General features: G+C 48.8%; 1 protein-coding gene across 3 annotated transcripts in view; it reads left to right on the forward strand.

Annotated features, from left to right (window-relative positions):
• Positions 1-21,428, forward strand: part of xit (ALG6/ALG8 family glucosyltransferase xit) — a 315,565-nt gene that overhangs the window by 142,171 nt on the left and 151,966 nt on the right. For all 3 annotated transcript variants that reach the window (XM_069330751.1, XM_069330752.1, XM_069330753.1), the window contains one exon: positions 12,628-12,870. In XM_069330751.1, the coding sequence (XP_069186852.1) occupies positions 12,628-12,870 (243 nt within the window). The remainder of the gene's footprint in view (positions 1-12,627; positions 12,871-21,428) is intronic.

A 21,428-nucleotide genomic window follows, 5' to 3' on the forward strand; every position in this document is an offset into this window, starting at 1 on the left:
TATTCCCACTGGTAGATCGTTTATGTAGACAATGAACATTACCGGTGCAAAAACTGAACCCTGTGGTACTCCACTCGTGACATTCCTCGAGTCCGATACCTTGCCTCTGATTATGGCCCTCATTTTTCTGTCAGTTAGGAAATTTTTCATCCATGTTAGTAGCTTACCTGTCACTCCTCCAATATGTTCCAGTTTCCAGAACAGCCTCTTATGGGGAACTCTGTCGAAAGCCTTTTTTAGGTCCAGATAGATGCAGTCAACCCAACCATCTCTTTCCTGTAAAATCTCTGTGGCTCGATCATAAAAACTGAGTAAGTTCGTTACACAGGATCTTCCAGATCGTAAACCATACTGTCTGTCTGATATTATATCGTTTTCCTCCAGGTGTTCTACCTATTTACTTTTAATTATTTTTTTTTCCAATATTTTGACTATTACACTTGTCAATGATACAGGTCTATAATTAAGAGGGTCTTCCCTGTTTCCACTTTTGTAGATTGGAACTATGTTAGCCTTTTTCTACACATCAGCTACAACTCCTGTAAACAGGGATGCCTGAAAAATCAGTTGAAGTGGAGTGCTGAGCTCAGGTGCACATTTTCTCAGAACCCATGGTGAAACTCCATCTGGACCTACTGCTTTGTTCTTATTTAGCTCCTTGAGCATTTTTTCCGCTTCGTCTCTAGACACCTCTATGTGCTCTATGTTGTTCTCTGGAATTCTTATTGTGTCTGGTTCTCTGAAGATTTCATTTTGTACAAACACACTTTGGAACTTTTCGTTTAATGTTTCACACATTTCTTTTTCATTTTCCGTGAATCTATTTCCCATTTTCAACCTCTGAATATTATCCTTTACCTGCAATTTGTTGTTTATGAATTTATAGAATAGACCTGGTTCTGTTTTACATTTGTCTGCAATCCCTTTTTCAAAATTTCTTTCTGCCTCTCTCCTCACTGCCGTGTAGTTGTTTCTCGCGTCTTTGTATCGCTGGTATGTTTGGGGGTTTGGCCTCTTCCTGTATTGATTCCATTTTTGTGTCTTTTGGTCTCTGGCCCTCTTGCAATTTCTGTTGAACAAATCCTGTTTCCTAGTTCTGCATCTCTGTTTTGGTATAAATTTTTTTGTGCCTTTATCATATATTTCACAAACCTTAACATACATCTCATTCACTTCCTTGCCTAGCATCAAGTCTGTCCAATTATACTCACAAAAAAAAATTCTAAGGTCGTCATAATGTCCTCTTCTGAAGTCAGGTTTTTCAACTGCTTCAACCTCTTTATTTTCTTCCAGATTATAACTCATTGCATACTTTATTCCCAAAAAGACATGGTCACTTTTACCCAAGGGAGGAAGGTACTGAATGTCAAATATCTCTTCCTCCTTCTTGGTAAATATCAAATCTAGCATGGAGGGAATGTCCTCTTCCCTCATCCTCGTAGCTTGTTTAACATGTTGATACAAGAATGTTTCCAGGATGAGGTCTACAAATCTACAGGTCCAAAAATCTTCTGTTTTAGCTTCATATGCTTCCCAGTCTATGGATTTCAAGTTGAAGTCACCGACTATCAACAGTCGTGATCTATCGTTATTCGCTCTCGCTATAATCTCTCTCTCATTATTGTTATAAGACCTTCTCGTTTACTATCTAGCTCCTCCTTTGACCATGTGCTGCTTGGTGGTGGACTACAGTATATGCATTTATGATCATTAGTTTGTCATCCTCATGGCAGATCTCTAGTGCTATTATGTCAACTTCTTGTGGATTGGCAGTCATTATTTCCTTCACCTTTAGGTGTTCTTTCACCAGCACAGCAACGCCACCGCCTTTCCTAATTTTTCTGTCCCATCTCCAAATTGAGTAGCCCCTTGGTAATATGAATTCATTTAAAATAATATCTTCAAGTTTTGTCTCTGTGAGTGCAACAATGTCTGGTGTCTGCAGCTGTATTACATCACTTAATTCCAGTAACTTCGATCTTACTCCATCTATGTTGGTGTATGCAATCTTCAGGAACTTGTTCCACCTCTCCTTATTTTTCACTCCCCCTCTCTCTATTGATTTTGTTGGTTTGCCGTTATGTACCACTTTACTGGTCTGCCTACCCTTATCACTTTGTAGAAAAAAGAATTGAGTTCTTCTTCATTCCTGCTCTCATTTAAACGTTTTGCCTCGGGGAGGTTCAGTTTCAGCTTCTGTCTGTCTTCTTTTGAAAGATCTCGTCTTAACGACCACACTTTCCCATCCTCATTACTTTGTAATTTTTTAGGATTCCTTAGTACTACTTCCATCTGTTTGGCACCATTCAGGGTGATCCTCAAAGGTCGATCTTTCCCTTTTACGTATCTGCCTATTCTCCTGTAGTCGCACACATTCTCTATGGTATTAAGACCTTCTACGAGGCCAACAATTTTATCTACTACTTTCGCTTCTTCTACAGCTTTTTCTGACCTATATGTTATCTCCTTTTCTTTGCAACCAAAAATTATCAGAGACTTACTCCTATCAACTGTGTTTTGCATCAACTTCGGGTTAGATGCCAATTCCTTTCTCACTTCCAGCCTAATGTTTGTTTTATCTTTGTTGCTGCAGTGTTTGGCTTCCTTTACTGCTTCTTCAATTCTTTCCTTCTCCTTGGTCACTTGTGCATAGGTGAGTTGCATATCTTTCTCGCACTGTTCTATTCCCTGTATAATTTCCTCCATCTGTGCTGACAAAAGCTGTTTCTCCTGTTGAATTTCATTACCTAACCTGTTGTAGTCATTTATGTTTAAATTTACTTTAACTTCTTCCAAAGCTATTTTTAAGAGTTTATTTTCTTCTTCCATGGCTTTGCAATTTGTTTCCAATTGATTCTTATCCTTGCGCAAGTCTTTCACTAAACCCTCAAGACATAAAACTTTGCTATTCAAATGGTCATTACTTTTTTTCAATTTACTAATTATTTCTACATGAGATGTCACTATAGTATCTAATTTTACCAGCTTATTATGTAGATTGCTAATATCAATGCTTTCTTCATTGAATCCCGCAAAATCAAGCTCTGTTTTGTATTGCCTCTTGCCGGCGGCCATCTTGAATGTTTTTCTCTGCACTGGAAACACTAGGGCATCTTTTTCTCATCTGATTTTTCACTTCCCTTAGCACATTCCTGTTATCTCACCTATTTTTCAAAAGCACTATACCTTTGTTCTCTGGGACACCACTCACTATCATCATCCTGTACTACAATACTTAGGATTGTTGAAATATGCAGGAGCTCCTCAGATGCAAGTATTGACCCTAGGGGTGTCACCTTTTGGACCACCTTTACTGTGGGGAGCCCTTACGGCTCCCTGGAGCCCCTACGGCTCCCTGGAGCTTATCAGGCTAATGTATGTTATGTTAGACCGGGACGTTAGCTATGGAGTTCAGACCTATCAGGGACCAGCGCCAGAACCTGGCCCCTTCAGAGAGGTTTCAGGGACCAATGGCACTGGAAAACCCCATATGGTTGGGTTTTCCCAACCCCATATGGGTTTTCCTTATCTGCCATCGACCGGGGTTAGGCACCCAGAAAGGTAGGCGTAACAAAACAAACCCCACATGGTAAGAAACTACAACAAAAACCGAACAGAGAGGTAGAAAATTCCCTACAATCCCAAGGAAAACAATCAAACAATCAATTTACTGCCGCGCCAGTCGTCCGCGCAGCCCTCCCCTCCCCGGGAGGGGGAGGGGGGGGCCCGGACCTCACCACGCCGGCTGCCGTCAGTTCGCAAGCTAGTGTCAACCGGGATAGCCGCTTCTCTGGCCTCAAATTCCTTGGCGGTGTTTGCCTCGTATGGCGTTCTCTGCTGTTTTTGTGGGGTGTGCGGTGGCCAGGAGTACTTCATCAGTGCATGCGCCTAGGGCTTCCTTCCCTAGGCGCCCTGTGAGTACTGCCTTTGCGTGTCAGGGTTATCTTCTCTGGGGCGTTCGGGAACCGCTCCCGTAGAGGTTCTTGCTGCTCGGCATTTGCCTCGCCCTTGGGGCCAGCTGGGGCTTGGGGCCCTTGTTTGGCCTTGGGTAGGGAGTGGCATTGTGCTGGTTAGGGCGTCAAGGTGTTGCGCGGCCTGCCACCTAAACGGCGACCGGTTCCTGTTGCTCTGGGGACGGTGTACTTTTGCGGGGTTTTTCTTTTGTTTTGTTTTTGGTTGCCTGGTGGAGGTGCTGCCTCGTGGGCCCATAGTTCCCCTGGTATTGTTTTGGTGGCCCTCTGCTAGGCCCCCGTACTTGTACACGTCCCAGGGGTTTTCAGTATTATCAATTACCCTTGTTTTGTTTGGATTTCTTAACTGGTTAGCAACACCTTGCCCGGGCTTCCCGTAGTTGCTAACCTACGGGCCCTGGAAACCCCTGTCGGGGCTCGGGGACCCATGGATGCATCTCCCAAGTTCCAGCCTGCCTTGTGCGGGTTTGAAGGTTGCAGTGTGCCCTTGTCTCAGGGTGACAGTCACCTGTTTTGCCTCCGTCATGCTGCCTGTTGGGTCAATGACACCTTTGACCCGGAGTCTTGCGAGTCCTGTTCTCTGCTTGTGCTCCAGTTTTACTCCGAGGATGTTCCTATTAGGGTACAGGCAGCATCAGCGTTGCATGTTAGATTTAGGTTATTGCAACGCGCTAGGTTGGTTTCCCGCCTGGATGCCCCGAGGCGGCCCCGTTTTGGCTTTAGGGACCCTGACCTGGGGGCGTTGGTCGCTATGGCTTTGGCTCCTACCGCGCCCTCTGGTCCTTCCCCTGTGGTTCTTCCTGCACCTCCCCCCCCTGTGTCCGGCTTCGAAACGTATGCGGGTTTCAGCCTTGGCACAGGATTTAGTTGGTGGTGAGACTCGGGCTGCTTCGGGGGCTGCCCCATCCGGGTCGGGGACGGAGGCATTTGAGCCGGTTCCTCCTGCCGAGGCTTCTGGGTCCCACCAGCAGGCCCCCTTGTCTGCCTTTCCCTTGGACTCTACCTTTTCTTCAGGGGTAGAGGGTTTGGAGGACGGCTCTGCCCCGGGTCCCGACGTAGGGGATCCTGGGGCTGGGGAGGAGTCAGTCTGGGGGCCTTGGGCCCCCTGTAATTACCTAAGTGTAATTACCTAAGTGTAGTTACAGGATGAGAGCTACGCTCGTGGTGTCCCGTCTTCCCAGCACTCTTTGTCATATAACGCTTTGAAACTACTGACGGTCTTGGCCTCCACCACCTTCTCACTTAACTTGTTCCAACCGTCTACCACTCTATTTGCGAAGGTGAATTTTCTTATATTTCTTCGGCATCTGTGTTTAGCTAGTTTAAATCTATGACCTCTTGTTCTTGAAGTTCCAGGTCTCAGGAAGTCTTCCCTGTCGATTTTGTCAATTCCTGTTACTATTTTGTATGTAGTGATCATATCACCTCTTTTTCTTCTGTCTTCTAGTTTTGGCATATTTAATGCTTCTAACCTCTCCTCGTAGCTCTTGCCCTTCAGTTCTGGGAGCCACTTAGTAGCATGTCTTTGCACCTTTTCCAGTTTGTTGATGTGCTTCTTAAGATATGGGCACCACACAACAGCTGCATATTCTAGCTTTGGCCTAACAAAAGTCATGAACAATTTCTTTAGTATATCGCCATCCATGTATTTAAATGCAATTCTGAAGTTAGAAAGCATAGCATAGGCTCCTTGCACAATATTCTTTATGTGGTCCTCAGGTGATAGTTTTCTATCTAGAACCACTCCTAGATCTCTTTCTTTATCAGAATTCTTTAAAGATTTCTCACATAATATATAGGTTGTGTGGGGTCTATGTTCTCCTATTCCACATTCCATAACATGACATTTATTAACATTAAATTCCATTTGCCAAGTGGTGCTCCATATACTTATTTTGTCCAGGTCTTTTTGAAGGGCATGACAGTCATCTAAATTTCTTATCCTTCCTATTATCTTAGCATCATCAGCAAACATGTTCATATAATTCTGTATACCAACTGGTAGATCATTTATGTACACAATAAACATCACTGGTGCAAGAACTGAACCCTGTGGTACTCCACTTGTGACATTTCTCCATTCTGATACATTGCCTCTGATTACTGCCCTCATTTTTCTATCAGTCAGAAAATTTTTCATCCATGATAGAAGCTTACCTGTCACCCCTCCAATATTTTCCAGTTTCCAGAACAACCTCTTATGTGGAACTCTGTCGAAAGCCTTTTTTAGGTCCAGATAGATGCAGTCAACCCAACCATCTCTTTCCTGTAATATCTCTGTGGCTCGATCATAGAAACTGAGTAAATTCGATACACAGGATCTTCCAGATCGAAAACCATACTGTCTGTCTGATATTATATCATTTCTCTCTAGGTGTTCTACCCATTTAGTTTTGATTAGTTTTTCCAATACTTTCACTATTACACTTGTTAATGATACAGGTCTATAATTGAGGGGGTCTTCCCTGCTGCCACTTTTGTAGATTGGAACTATGTTAGCCTGTTTCCACCCGTCTGCTACGATTCCTGTACACAGGGATGCCTGAAAGATCAGGTGAAGTGGAATGCTGAGCTCAGATGCACATTCTCTCAGAACCCATGGTGAAACGCCATCTGGGCCAGCTGCTTTGTTCTTACCGAGCTCCTTGAGCATTTTTTCCACTTCGTCTCTAGACACCTCTATGTGTTCTATGTTGTTCTCTGGAATTCTTATTGTATCTGGTTCCCTAAAGATTTCATTTTGTACAAACACACTTTGGAACTTTTCGTTTAGTGTTTCACACATTTCCTTTTCATCTTCCGTGAATCTATTTCCCATTTTCAATCTCTGAATATTATCCTTTACCTGCAATTTGTTGTTTATGAATTTATAGAATAGACCTGGTTCTGTTTTACATTTGTCCGCAATCCCTTTTTCAAAATTTCTTTCTGCCTCTCTCCTCACTGCCGTGTAGTTGTTTCTCGCATCTTTGTATCGCTGGTATGTTTGGGGGTTCGGCCTCTTCCTGTATTGATTCCATTTTTGTGTCTTTCGGTCTCTAGCCCTCTCGCAATTTCTATTGAACCAATCCTGTTTCCTAGTTCTGCATCTCTGTTTTGGTATAAATTTTTTTGTGCCTTTATCATATATTTCACAAAACTTGCCATACATCTCATTCACTTCCTTGCCTAGCATCAAGTCTGTCCAATTATACTCACTAAAAAAATTTCTAAGGTCACCATAATGTCCTCTCCTGAAGTCTGGTTTTTCAACTGCTTCAACCTCCTTATTTTCTTCCAGCTTATAACGCATTGCATACTTTATTCCCAAAAAGACATGGTCACTTTTACCCAAGGGAGGAAGGTACTGAATGTCAAATATCTCTTCCTCCTTCCTGGTAAATATCAAATCTAGCATGGAGGGAACGTCCCCTTCCCTCATCCTCGTAGCTTGTTTAACATGTTGATACAAGAATGTTTCCAGGATGAGGTCTACAAATTTACAGGTCCAAAAATCTTCTGTTTTAGCTTCATATGCTTCCCAGTCTATGGATTTCAAGTTGAAGTCACCGACTATCAACAGTCGTGATCTATCGTTATCCGCTCTCGCTATAATCTCTCTCATTATTGTTATAAGACCTTCACGTTTACTATCTAGCTCCTCCTTTGACCATGTGCTGCTTGGCGGTGGACTATATGCATTTATCATCATTAGTTTATCTGTGTTTATTAGTTTATTAGTTTATCAACTGTGACCCCGCTTGAGTGCTTTTGCCTTCCCCACAGGGTTTATTGTTGCAGGGGGAGGGGTTTTCTTACCCTACTTCCCTGTATGAGTATGATTTGGGTTCGGCTCCTCCCCGGTTCGGTTCCGGGCGCCTTTTGGTATCTCGGCTCCGTCTTTCTAGGGGTTTGCTACTTCCCGTCTCTCCGCGAAGGTGGCGCGGGAAGCTCTTGCTGCATACCTCTTGCGAGACCCGGGTTATGCCTCCCCAATGGATCCGTCCTCGTTTGAGTTCGGTTCTTCTTCCCGTTTTTGGGTGCGTTTGGAGGTTCCGGAGTCTTCCTGGCTTGCAGACTGCCCTTTCTTTTCGTTGGGGGTGTGGCATGGGTTCTGTCGGACCCGCACGCTTGATTGGCGGGAGACTGCTACTTTTATGCAGGTTTACCTGAGGGCGAGTTTGAGCACCTTAATGCGTGCTTATTCGCTCCAGTGATTTCTCGGGATGTTGGCCTTTTCCAGCTTCACGTGGAGGTTCCTCAGCTTTCGGCTTCCTTGGTTGCGGAGGAGTTGCACTCCCGTGGGCATTTGGCTTCGGTCTTGCGTTTCTTTTCCCTTCTCGAGCTCTCTTCTGCTTGGCTTGAGGAGGATGTGGGAGCGTTGAGTGAAGGGCCTTCGTCCGGGGCGCTGTCTTCAGCAGCTAGGGCGTCAGCTGCACTGTTGAAGCTCTTTGCGCCCATCCTGAAGGAAGCGGTGTCTCTGTTTTTTGCTTCTCGCCTCGCGTGCTGTCAGGCTGTGCTTGCCCTCTCTTTGGAATCCGCTTGGGCCCTGGCTCTTAGGTTTTCGTCTCCGTTTTGTCCGTTGCTGTTTGCAGAGTCTGCGGTGTCCCAGTTTCTGCATGCGGCTTCGTCTAGTTATCGTCCTATGGCGGACTTGTTGATTCTCCGGAGCGGTCGTTCTCGGCAGTTTCGGAGGGGTCGTGCCAGGGTTTTGGGTTCCGCTGGTCGAGGTGGGCCATTGGTGCCAGTTTCTGAGCCGTTGTTCCCTTCGGGGCCAGCGTCGTCTGGTCGGCGCAGTGATCGCCCTGTTCGACGGTTGGGTTCTCGTATGGGGCGTCGGCCCTTTCGCGGTTTGCCCCGTTGACGGGGCGATGGGGGGGAGGCTCGCTCTGTTTGCCCATGCTTGGTCCCACGATTTGTGGGCCTTTTCGGTTGTGTCATCCGGCCTGCGGTGGCGTTGGGCGACTCGTCCTCCTTTGGGGGGTTCGGGGCTAACAGGGCAGGTTTCTTCTCCTGCGCTTCGTCAAGTCATCTTGGAGTGGGTGCGCTTGGGCGTGGTCGAAACGGCTACGTCCCTCAGGTGGGTTTCCCGCCTGTTTCCAGTGCCGAAACGGGACTATGCGGATCTGAGGTTCATTCTGGACTTGTCCCGTCTGAACCCCTGGATTCCCTGCCCCTCCTTTCGGATGACTACTCTGTCTCAGGTCCGGCTTCTGTTGGAGCCGGGTGCCTGGATGGTGTCCCTGGACCTCAAGGACGCGTATTGGCACGTTCCTATTCATCCGGGGTTCAAAGACTGGTTAGGTTTCGTGGTGGGGCGTCGCGCTTACTGTTTTGATGCCTACCTTTTGGCTTGAATCTGGCACCTCGCGTTTTCACGCGTCTGACCCGGGTTGTGGTGACCCGTCTGCGTCTTCTAGGGATTCGGGTTTTGGCCTCGACGACTGGCTGGTGTGGGCTCTCAGTCGGTCAGCTTGTCTGCTTGCCAGGGATATGGTTCTTTCCCAGCTCGCCAGGTTTGGGTTCCTGGTGAACTGGAGGAAGTCCCATCTGGTTCCGTCCCAGGTTCGGACCTGGCTGGGTCTTGTTTGGGATTCTCGGACCGCTTTCTTGTCTCTCCCTCCAGCGGCATTGTGGCGGCTGCGGGTCCGCCGTTTGCTGTTTCTGAGGGGGTCCCGGGTCACTCGGCGGTTGCTCGAGCGGTTGTGCGGGAGTCTGAACTTCGCCGTGCTAGTCTACCCGCCGGGTCGGGTTTGGCTTCGGCGTCTGTTTTGGTTCCTTCGGGGATGTCCTTTCCGCCTCTCTCGCGATCGTTGGGTTCGCCCTCTGGGGGTCTTATGTCGGTTGCTGCATCACCGACTTCCTCTTCGGGCTTCGGGGTTCGGTTCTTTGGCGCCTTCCCGAGCCCTCGCTCGATGTGTTCACGGATGCGTCGTCTCTCGGCTGGGGCTTTGTGACCAGTGCTCACCAGGCAGGCCAGGGATGGTGGGGTCCGTCCTTCCATCAGGCTCACAGCACGGTTCGGGAGTTCGCTGCTGTCTGGTTCACGCTTCAGAGGATTCGGGTCGCTTGGGGATCGACCATTCGCCTCCATTCGGACTGTTCTCCAGTGGTTTATTGCCTGAACTGCGGGGGTTCTCTTCAGTCCTTGGCTCTTTGGGGTTGGTCCCTTCGAGTGGTTCGTCTGCTGGATTCTCGGGGTTTGGCTCTCCGTGCGGTTCACGTCCGGGAAGTGTCCAACGTTCTGGCGGACGGTCTGTCTCGCTTCCTTCCCCTGTCCACGGAGTGGACGGTCGACGAAGACTCGTTTCGTTGGATCTGCCAGACGTACGGTCTCCCAGATGTGGACCTCTTCGCATCGGCGTGGTCCCGGCGTCTCCCTATATATGTGACGCCCTTCCCCGACTGTGAGGCGTTCGCGGTGGATGCCTTTCGGCAGGACTGGTTGAGGTGGGGTTACCTGTACCTTTTTCCTCCGGTCCAGCTGTTGCTTCGGGTTCTGGTTCGGTTAGAGACATTCCCGGGGAGAGTAGTCCTCGTGGTCCCTTGGTGGCCGGCCCAGAATTGGTTTCCGGTGCTTTTGGCTCGGTGCCCGAACCCGGGACGTTTCTCGCGGCTCCGCCTCTTTCAGCAGGTCGGGCCGATCCTGTACGGGGCTGGTTCGACCTTCTCCTCTGCTCTTCGCGTCCGGTCTTTTTGACGCGGGTGTATCACCATTTCTATGGTGATCAGGTGGCTTCTTTGATGGTGTCCCACCGAGAGCTTCGTCTAGGCAACAGTATGAAGTTTCCTGGCGTTCTTTTCGCCATTTTCTGGCTCTTCATAGGTTGTCTTTTCTTTCGGATCGGGTTGTTTTGTCCTTTCTTACTTGGCTTTTTCAGGACCGTCATTTGATGCCTAATACTGTCGCCTCGTATCGTGCGGCGCTGGCGGAGCCGCTCCAGCTAGCTTTCGGGGTGGACGTCACATCCGCCCCGTTTCGTAAGCTTTCCCGTGCTATGTTTCACCTCCGGCCTGCTCATGCGCCTCCTGAGCCGTCCTGGTCCTTGGACAGGGTGCTCTCCTATCTTTCCTCTCCTCGGTTTGTGGTGGCCCCTTCGGTTCCTGATTGTTTTTCCAAGGCTTTGTTTTTGTTGGCTGGCCTCTGGGGGCCGGGTAGGGGAGCTTCATGCTCTCCGCCGGCACAGGGGTTTTTGCTCTTTTGGTCCTAGGGGTAGGTTTTTCCGTTTGCAGCCTTCTCCATCTTTTCTGGCGAAGAACGTGACGGCTGCTTTCCGGTGGGGTCCGTGGGTCATTGATGCTTGGTTGGTTCGGCCGGGGGTGCATCATGTGTTGTGTCCTGTTGCAGCACTTCGCCGTTACCTGCACGCTTCAGCCGGGTTGGCTGGGGATGCGCTTTGGGTTGATCTGGTTTCCCTCGTTCCCTGTTCCAGGGCTCGGGTCTCCCAGGTTGTCCGCAGGGTTATTAAGTCTAGCCAGCCTGCGGTCTATCCTCGCGCCCATGACGTTAGGAAGTTTGCAGCTTTGGCTGCCGTGTTTGGTAATATGTCTTGGGCACATATTCGGGCGCGTGGATTTTGGAAGTCGAACAGGGTCCTGGCCGCCCGTTATTTGGTGAACGTCCCTGCTCCTCATTGTTCTTGTGTTGCTTTGGGTCGCAGGTTGCAGCCAGTTGTCTCGATTTCGCGTTGAGGAGTTTGTGGCCGCCGCCTCCCGGGTATGTTCCCTTTTTTCCTTCTCTTTGGGTATGTAACTCCAGGGAGCCGTAGGGGCTCCCCACAGAAAACCAGCGTTGAATGTAATGAAACGCCATTTTCTGGGTGAGCCCCGGAGGCTCCCTGGCTACCCTCCCTCCCATCCGGTCGGCGGGATTTTTCGCGTTGGTTAAAGCCTAGTTTCCGAACTGACGGCAGCCGACCTGGTGAGGTCCGGGGCCCCCCCTCCCCCTCCCAGGGAGGGGAGGGCTGCGCGGACAACCGGCGCGGCAGTAAATTGATTGTTTGATTGTTTTCCTTGGGATTGTAGGGAGTTTTCTACCTCTCTGTTAGGTTTTTGTTGTAGTTTCTTACCATGTGGGGGTTTGTTTTGTTACGCCTACCTTTCTGGGTGCCTAACCCCGGTCGATGGCAGATAAGGAAAACCCCCAACAATATGGGGTTTTCCAGGGCCATTGCTCCCTGAAACCTTTTTGAAGGGGCCAGGTTCTGGCGCTGGTCCCTGGTAGGTCTGAACTCCATAGCTAATGTCCCGGTCTAACATAACATACATTAGCCCGATAAGCTCCAGGGAGCCTCCGGGGCTCACCCAGAAAATGGCGTTTCATTACATTCAACGCTGGTTTTTTGGAATGTGTCTAGCATTCTCAGTGCAGCTAGCAACAGGGAGCCACTGAAGCACTAACAGAGTGGCATTTTCATTTCATTCAATGATATTTTTCATGCCAAAATTATGAGTGTATCATAAACAATAAGCATTTATAAAATCATATTCATCATCTGTTTTGGTCTCATCATCTATTGGTCTAGATAATAAATGAGTGTCTACTATGGTCATTAAATGCAGTCAGCTCCTGTGACTCATGTGTAAAGCAAAAACCTTGCAGATCAGTCTTTAAAGTTTATGTTAAAATACATCCTGTTACTTATGATGGAAAATTACTTTGTTTCTTATTCCACAGAGACGGGAAATTGAAGCCGCACTCTGGTTTTCTGTTCTGCTGAACCTGAAACACATTTACCTATATGTTGCACCAGCATACTTCGTGTACCTCTTGCGTTCCTACTGCCTCTCCTCAACCCTCGAAGGGCACGTACGGTGGCAGTCACTCTCGGTGCTTCGGCTGGTTAAGCTTGGAACAACAGTAATAGCAGTATTTGCCTTCTCATTTGGGCCATTTATTGTGAAGGGACAACTTAACCAGGTTAGGCTTAACAGTTTCATATGAATTTGTTTTGTTCTATGAAATACTTGGAATGTTATACAGTATCCACTCAATTTAACGGCCTTTTCTGCGGGGAACCCCTACGTTTCCCTGGAGTTTATCAGGCTAATGTATGTTATATTAGACCGGGACATTAGCTAAGGAGTTCAGACCTACCAGGGACCAGCGCCAGAACATGGCCCCTTCAGAGAGGTTTCAGGGAGCAATGGCCCTGGAAAACCCCCTTGTGGTTGGGGTTTTCCTTATCTGCCATCGACCGGGGTCAGGCACCCAGAAAGGTAGGCATAACAAAACAAACTCCACATGGTAAAAAACTAAAACAAAAAAAAACGAACATAGAGGTAGAAACTCCCTACAATCCCAAGGAAACAAGCAAACAAGCAAACATCACACTTTACTGCCGCACCGATCGTCCGCACAGCCCTCCCCGCCGCGAGAGGGGGAGGGGGGAGCCCCGGACCTCACCGTGCCAGCTGCCTAGCTTCAGTTCGTAAGCTAATGTCATCAGGTATAAACGCTTCTCTGGCCTCAGTTTCCTAGGCGATGTTTGCCTTGTGTGGCGTTCACTGCCGTGTGTTGTGTTGTGCGGTGGCCAGGTGTTCTTCATCAGTGCCGGGGCTGCATGCGCTTAGGGGCTTCCTTCCCTAAGCGTCTTGTGAGTACTGTTCCTGCTTGACAGGGTTATCTTCCCTGGGGCGTTCGGGAACCATTCCTGTAGTGGTTCTTGCTGCTCGGCATTTGCCTCCTGCCCTTGGGGCCAGCTGGGGCTTGGGGCCCTTGTTTGGCCCTGGGTTGGGACTGGTATTGTGCTGGTTGGGGCGTCAAGGTGTTGCGCGACCTGCCACCTAAGTGGCAACTGGTTCCTGTTGCCTCTGAAGAGGGTGTACTTTTGCAGGGGTTTTCTTTTGTTTTTGTTTTCATTTGCCTGGTGGGGGTCTGCCTAGTGTGGCTATAGTTCCACTGGTAGTGTTTGGTGGCCCTTTGCTAGGCCCCCGTGATTGTACATGTCGCAGGGTCTTTCAGTGCTGTCCTCTACCCCTTGTTATTTTTGGGTGTTTAACCTGATGTTATTACTGTTCAGAGTACAGGCGGCATCCGTGTTTCAAGCTAGGTTAGGTTGCTGCAACATGCTAGGGTGGTTTCCCACTCGGATGCCCCAGGGCTGCCCTGTTTTGGTTAGGTGCTGTTCGCCCCTTTCCCTCCCTGTTCCCAGCTCCGGACCGCCTGCGGGTTTCAGGGTTGGGGCGGGGTTTAGTTGGGGCCGAGACTCGGGCGGTTTCGGGAGCTGCCCCGTTTGGGTTGGGGATGGAGGTTTTCAAGCCTTTTGCTCCTGCCAAGGCTTTCTGGGTCTTACCAGCGGCCCTTTCTTGCTGCCTTTCCCATGGACTCTTCCTTTTCTTTAAGGGCGGAGGGTTTGGAGGACGGCTCTGCCCCAGGGCCTCTGTTGCGGATTCACGGGGCTGTGGGGGATGCCTGCTAGCAGTTCTGGGGTGGCATGCCCCTGCCTGGGTTTTCTGCTTCAGGGCGGAGTTTTTCGCCCATTCAGTCTACTTGCTTCCCACTTTTGCTGGCGTGTTTTCGTATCTTTTGCGTCGGTCTCAGCCCTCTGTTCTGGTGGCCATTTTCTTCTGCCTGTTTCCCGGTGTGGCCACGAGGGCGGTGTTGCAGTTTGTTTACATGCGCTTGGGTGTGCGAGCGTTTTGGGTAAGTTTTTTCACCTTTTTCAGGGATTTTTTATTCTCCTGTTGTCGTTTCTTTGCTTTCTGGTGTTTTCTGCCCATTTTCTGTTCCTATGGAAACGTTTAAGTGTTGATTTTAAATGGGGTTTTCCGTTTTGTCTGTTTTGTGTCTGGGCCCTAGTGTTTGGACTCAGTGTTCCTGTCTGTTTATGCTTGCTCCCACACCTTGTCCCTCGGTTTTCGGTCTGTTTTGACCGTTTCCCTAGGAGTTCTGTCCGCGGGCTGTGCTTTGCCTTTCTGTGGTGTATCTCCGCTGGCAAATGTGGTGGTTTGGGCTCCCCCCCTGCTTCGATTCCGGGTTCCTTTGGGTTCTTTGGTTTCGTTCCGGAGGTTTCTTCCTCTTGGGCCCCCTTTGTAGGTTCAGGGGGCTTTGTTTCCTCGTGTGTGATCCGGTTCTGCCTTATTGGGTTCCGGGGTCTTCTGGCTGATCCCTTCTCTGTTGACGGGGCGCTGGGGGAGCAGCTTGCTCTGTTGACTCTCCTATGGTCCCGCAGTTAGTGGGCGCTTTTGGTTGTCTTCCGACCTCTGGTGGCGGCGGCAGATGGCTTCTCCCCCTTTGGGGGGTTCAGGGCTGGCGGGGTGGGCGTCTTCCCCTGCGCTTCGTCGTGTCATCTTAGTGGGTGCGTTGGACGTGGTCGATCCGCCCCATCCTTCTGGGGTTCCCGTCTGCTCTATGCAGACACGGGCCTTTCGACTCTGCGGTTCTTCTGAACTTCTTCAGTCTGCGCCCTGGATTCTATGCCCTCATCGGAGGACTGTTGTCTCCTGTCCGACTTCTGTTGGGAACGGGTGCCTGGATCTGGACCTCAAATTCAACTCTTGACATGTTCTTCTCCAGTTTTCCGGGACTGGCACAGTTGGTGGTGGGGCTTCAGGCTTGCCGCTTTTGTTGCCTTCCCTATTTTGGAATTGGCACTTGGTGTATTTACGCATCTTTACCGGATCTTGGTACCCTGTCTGAGTCTGCTTGAGATTCGGTGTCTGGCCTACCTCGACGACTGGCTGGTGTGGGCTCCCAGTCAGTCCGCTTGTCTGCTCGCCAGGGGTGTGGTTCTTTCCAGATCACCAGGTTCGGTTTCCTGGTGATCTGGAGTCCGTTCCATTTGTTTCCATCCCGGGTTTGGACCTGGCTAGGTCTTGTTTAGGGCTCTTGGGCCACAACTTGTCTTTCCCTCCAGAAGTGTTGCTGCGGCTGTAGTCCCGCCTTCGACTGTTCGTGAGGGGATCCCGGGTTGCTCGGCGGTTGCTCGAGCAGTTGTGCGGGAGTCTGAACTTCGACGTGCTGGTCTGCCCACAGGGTCGGGTTTGGCTTCGACGTTTGTTTGGTTCCTTCGGAGACTCCCCTTCCCTCTCTCTTGCAATCGTTGGGTTCGTTCCTCCGGGGATCTTGTGTTGGTGCTGCGTCACCAGCTTCCTCTTTGGGGTTTTCAGGGTTCCGTGCCTTGGCACCTCCCCGAGCCTTCGCTCGATGTTTTCATGGACGGGTCATCTCTTGGCTGGGGCTTTGTGACCAGTGCTCACCAGGTCGGCCGAGGTTGGTGGAGTCTGTCTGTCCGTCGGGCTCACAGCACGGTTCGGGAGTTCGTGGCTGTCTGGTTTGCACTTCAGAGAGGGTTTGGGTCACTCGGTGCTTTGCCATTCAGCTCTGTTTGGACTGTTCTCTGGCGGTTCTTGCCAGAACCACAGGGGTTTGGATAACCGTGAGGTTGATGTCTGGGGTGTGTCCTGCGTCCTGGCGGACAGCTGTCTCGGTTCATTCCTCTCTTCGCGGATTGGCCAGTCGTCACCGACTCATTTTTTTGGCTCTGTCAGACGTATGGACTCCTGGCCATGGACATCTTCGAGTCAGGCGTCCTTTCCCACCTACGAGGCATTCACGGTGGATGCTTTTCGGCAGGACTGGTCGAGGTGGGGGTACCTGTTCTTCTTCTCCCGGTCCAGCTGTTGCTTGGGGTTCTGGCTCGGTTGCAGCCCACTCCCACGAGAGCAGTCCTTATGGTTCCTTGGTGGCTGGCCCAGCCTTATTTTCAGACGCTGCTTGATAGGTGTCCGAACCTGGGGCATTTTCCTGCGACTCCGCCTCTTTCGGCAGGTCGAATTGGTCCTGTACGTGACTGGTTTGGCCTTCTCCTCAGCTCTTCGCGTCTGGTATTTTGACGCGGGTTTCACCATCTCTATGATGTTCTGGTGGCTTTGTTGACAGTGTCCCACCTGCGAGCTTCATCTTGGCGACAGTATGACGTTTTGTACGCTTTCTCGTGTTTTGTTTCGCCTCCGGCCTGCTCATGCGTCGCCTGAGCCGTCCTGGTCCTTGATCAGGGTGCCTTCTTATCTTCTCCTCAGTTTGTGGTAGCCCCTTCGGTTCAGGTTTCTGCTCTTTGGTACTGGTGGTAGATTTGTACATGTGCAGGCTTTCTCTGTCCTGGTGACAGTCAAGTCGGCTGCTTTCCGGAGGGGTTCTTGGGGTATTGATGCTTGATTGGTTTGGCCGGGGGTGCGTCCTGTGTTGTCCAGTTGTGTTTTTTGCCGTTGCTGGCATACCGTGTCTGGTGATGCACTGTGGTTGATCCGGTTCCCCTCGTTCTCTGTTTTCAGGGCTAGGGTCTCTCAGGTCGTCCGCAGATTTTTCATTCTTCCAGCCTGTGGTCTGTCTTTGCGCCTGTGCTGTTCAGACGTTTGCAGCTTTTCCTGCTGTGTTGGGACGTCTAGGGCTCATTTCGGGCGCAGGGATTTGAAAGTCGCACAGGTTCTTGGCTGCTCATTCTTTGTGCGTCTGCTCCTGTGCGTTCTTGTTGCCTTGGGTTGCAGGTTGCGACCTGTTATCTCGGCTATGCGTTGCAGAGTTTGTGGCGGCCGCCTCCCGGGTTAGCCTTTTCTTTTCCTTCTCTTTGGGTATGAAGCTTTCAGAAACCCAGCGTTGAATGTAATGAAACACCATTTTCTGGGCCCCGAAGGCTCCCTGGCAACCCTTTCTCCCACCGGTTGGCGGTTTTTTCGCGTTGGTTGAAGCTTAGCTTCCGAATTATAAATAAATAAATAAATAAATTTTTATTTAGGTAAGGTACATACATAAAGAGATTTTACAAAGTTTGTTGGGTTAATAGATAGAGCTAGTACATACAACGCCTAAAGCCACTATTACGCAAAGCGTTTCGGGCAGACCTGCAGCCTGCGCGGTAGGTCCGGGGCTTCCCCCTTCCCCTCTCGGGGCGGGGAGGGCTGCACGGATGATCGGCGTGGCAGTAAAGTGTGATGTTTGCTTGTTTCCTTGTGTTTGTAGAGAGTTTCTACCTCTCTGTTCGGTTTTTGGTTTAGTTTTTTTTTTTTTTTACCATGTGGGGTTTGTTTTGTTATGCCTACCTTTCTGGGTGCCTAACCCCGGTCAATGGCAGATAAGGAAAACCCCAACCACAAAGGGGTTTTCCAGGGCCATTGCTCCCTGAAACCTCTCTGAAGGGGCCAGGTTCTGGCGCTGGTCCCTGGTAGGTCTGAACTCCTTAGCTAATGTCCCGGTCTAATATAACATACATTAGCCCGATAAGCTCCAGGGAGCCTCCGGGGCTCACCCGGAAAATGGCGTTTCATTACATTCAACGCTGGTTTTTGCTTTAATATGGGCCAACTTAGTTATTTCTATTTGAATTTAAACTTGGCTTTTCTGGGAAAACCCCCTTTGTGGCTCCCTGAAGCTACTATGCTGATATAGTACCAAACTACTAGATGCCATCAGATTGCAGAGTTCTTATTGACCTACTGGGGACAACGAGCCAGAACCTGGCCCCCTCAAAGAGGCACAGGGAGCAGTGGCACTATAAATAATTTTATGTAAAATTTATTGATGTCTGCTGCCACCAAGGGAAGGCACCCAGAAAATCAACAAAATGAAACAGACCATTACATGCTTAAACACCATATTAGAGCCTCAAAACTCAAATAAATTCCCCCAATAATGTAAACAATTGAAATTCATGAAACTAGCGTGACTTAGTTTGCTCTACTCTTTCCCTCGTTTGGAGTGGGAGGAGGGAGTCAGACCAGGTCATCCGACTGCTCCACCCTCAGTTTTTTGCTGATAGAAAGTATCTGGTCACCCTCTCCGACCACTCTGGCTCTAGTTTCCTGTCGTTAGCTAAGTGGTGTGGGTCTAACTTGACATCTGGCTGGTGTAGGCTCCCAGCTGTTTTGGGTGTCTATGGTGATCTGACAGAAGTTCCAATTGGTTCCGGGCCAGACTATGACTTGGTTGGGCCTTGTTTGGGACTCTTGGTCAGTGTCACTTTCCCTGCCTTCTGTGGCCTTGCTCTGGCTGCAGCAGCATCATTTCTTGGTGTTGAGGGGGTACTGGGAGACTTAAGTGGTTGCTCAAGCAGTTGTGCGGGAGCCTGAACTTTGCTCCTCTGGTCTTTCCTCTGGACAGAGGTTGGCTTTGGAGGTTGTTCTGATTTCCTTGGGGTAACCCTTTTTGCCATTCTCGCACTCACTGGGTGCAGACTCTGAGGCCCTACACTGGCAGCTACGTCACCAGCTTCCTCTTCGGGTTTTTCAGGGCTTGAGTCTCTGGTGCCTTCCTCCGCCCTAGCCCAATGTCTTTGTGGATTCCTCAGCTCTTGGGGCTTTGTGACCTTTACTCACCAGCCAGGCAAGGGTCGCTAGTCTCAGTCCCTCCGTTGGCTCACAGTAAGGTTTGGGAGTTGGCAACTACCTTACCTTAAGATGGTTTTAGGGCTTAACGTCCCTGCAGCCTGGTCCTGAACCAGGCTATATGGCAGGCACTGCAGAGAATTTGGATCCTGTGATCCAGCACCTTTCAGATTGTTCCCCTTGGTTCATTCTCTCAACAGGGGCATGTCTCTTTGGTCCGTGTATCTTTGGAGCTGGTCTCTACAAGTACAGTGTGTTCTCACTTGAACAAACTATATGGGGCAAAACCGATTTGTTCCAGTGTGGAATTAATTCCATCCGTCCGGCCCTAACAACCATTCTTCAAAAAAAAAAAAATTACAACCTCATTAATACATATGCCAGGTCACATTTGCCTTATGAAAAATTGCACCTGACTCACGAAGTGAGTCCTTGCTAATGCTGGGTGCTGGTCCTCTAAGCCTACTGTGAAACCGTACCAAAACCTGTTGAATCTTAGTTTGTTTCTTCGTTATGAACTTCTTCATTATAATATCTTTCATGCTCTTTAGGTGAAGATAATAATCTGCCAGCTCTTCATTATCATTTACAACAACCAAATCAAACAGATCATTAATCTTTTGCAGTGATGCAGCATATGGAATAGGTAACACATTGTCATCTTCCAGTTCCACATCCTCATCAGCAATACCAGTAACCCACTGGATAATCTATTATCATTTTATTCACTATAACCTGGAGCATCATTATCTAACCGCTCAGTCACATCAGAAAGTTGCAAATCTTCCTCACCAGCATCTCTTAATGTCTCAAAAATTGCATTATCAAAGCCCTCAAAATCATAGTCATTTTCATCTTCATTCTCATCAGGTACTGGACTCAGAATTTTATTCCACTGCATTCTTTAATGTGGTGACCTTCAACTCACTCCATTCTTTGGCCCAGTTGTAAATTGCATCTTTAATTAAATATTTCTTAAAGTTTTGTAGTGTTCTACTAGCCCTTGTTTCCTTATAAACACTATCCCGCCTACGGCTTGCACTCCGTTTGTATGTACGAACTACTCCTGGCGGTGCGGTCGAGCGTGTGGTAGAGCATGCGGGCGAGCGTGCGGCGACACCGAAATGTGTATACTCGTTTCAGTTTTCTTACCTTAATTCTTGTGCTACATCGTTCGTTTTGGTATCATTGTGTTTGCAATAGAATTTCCTACATATGTATATGCATATAATGTCCAAAAGCCTGGCGTGACTCCCCACAGCAAGGCCTAAAGTCGGCAACAGTTACCCGTGAGCACACAAAATCCGTAAAATGTGCATACTCGTTTCAGTTTTCTCACCTTAATTCTCGTGCTGTCGTTCGTTTTGATATCATTGTGTTCACAATTAAATTTCCTGCAGGTGTATATGCATATATTGTCCAAAAGCCCGGCGTGACTTCCCTTAGCAAAGCACGTGGTAACTTTAACCCGTGAACGAGCACTAATTGGCACACCCGCAATCTAATGTGTATACTCGTTCAGTTTGATAGCATCAAATTTTGTGTTACGTCACTCATTTTGGTATCAAATTGATCGCAATATAATGGCACGTATTTTAAAACTAGTCCCATAATGATAAAGCAATAAATGGAATATTAACAAATATTTTAAATTTTGGATGCAAAACGTATTCATAATCTTTCAAGTGTTCTGATGTCAATTTTCAGTCTGCATCATCATTATTTTATCAAATTATGCGCAAGGTAAAGGCGCTTATTTTAAAAGGAATCCCAGATTGATCGGTTGAAATTTAAATTTTTAAGAAATATTTTAAATATCGGACGCCGCTTCCGTCCATGGCCCGGACACGAGAAAAATTTTGGACGCGAGGGGTATTCAAAGAGTGTGAAAATGTTAACCACTGTGCTGCTCGCCTTCCAAATATGGCACGTCCCCCCTATGTGCCCAGGAAATAAATCCTCAGGATTTTTTTTTTTTTTTTGAAATGTTAAAAACCCTTCCCTGATCAGAGATGTGTAAAAAAAGATCAAACTTGTACTTTGGCTGCAATGGGGGTCCGAAAAATGGCGTGTGACGTCACGATTTGGTGGTCGCCCGTGGCTTAGACTCCCGGAGCCAGTCGTCCACCAGCTTCAACATGCGCGACCACAAATATT

Source organism: Procambarus clarkii, chromosome 24, assembly GCF_040958095.1.
Source record: "Procambarus clarkii isolate CNS0578487 chromosome 24, FALCON_Pclarkii_2.0, whole genome shotgun sequence".
Taxonomy (NCBI): domain Eukaryota; kingdom Metazoa; phylum Arthropoda; class Malacostraca; order Decapoda; family Cambaridae; genus Procambarus; species Procambarus clarkii.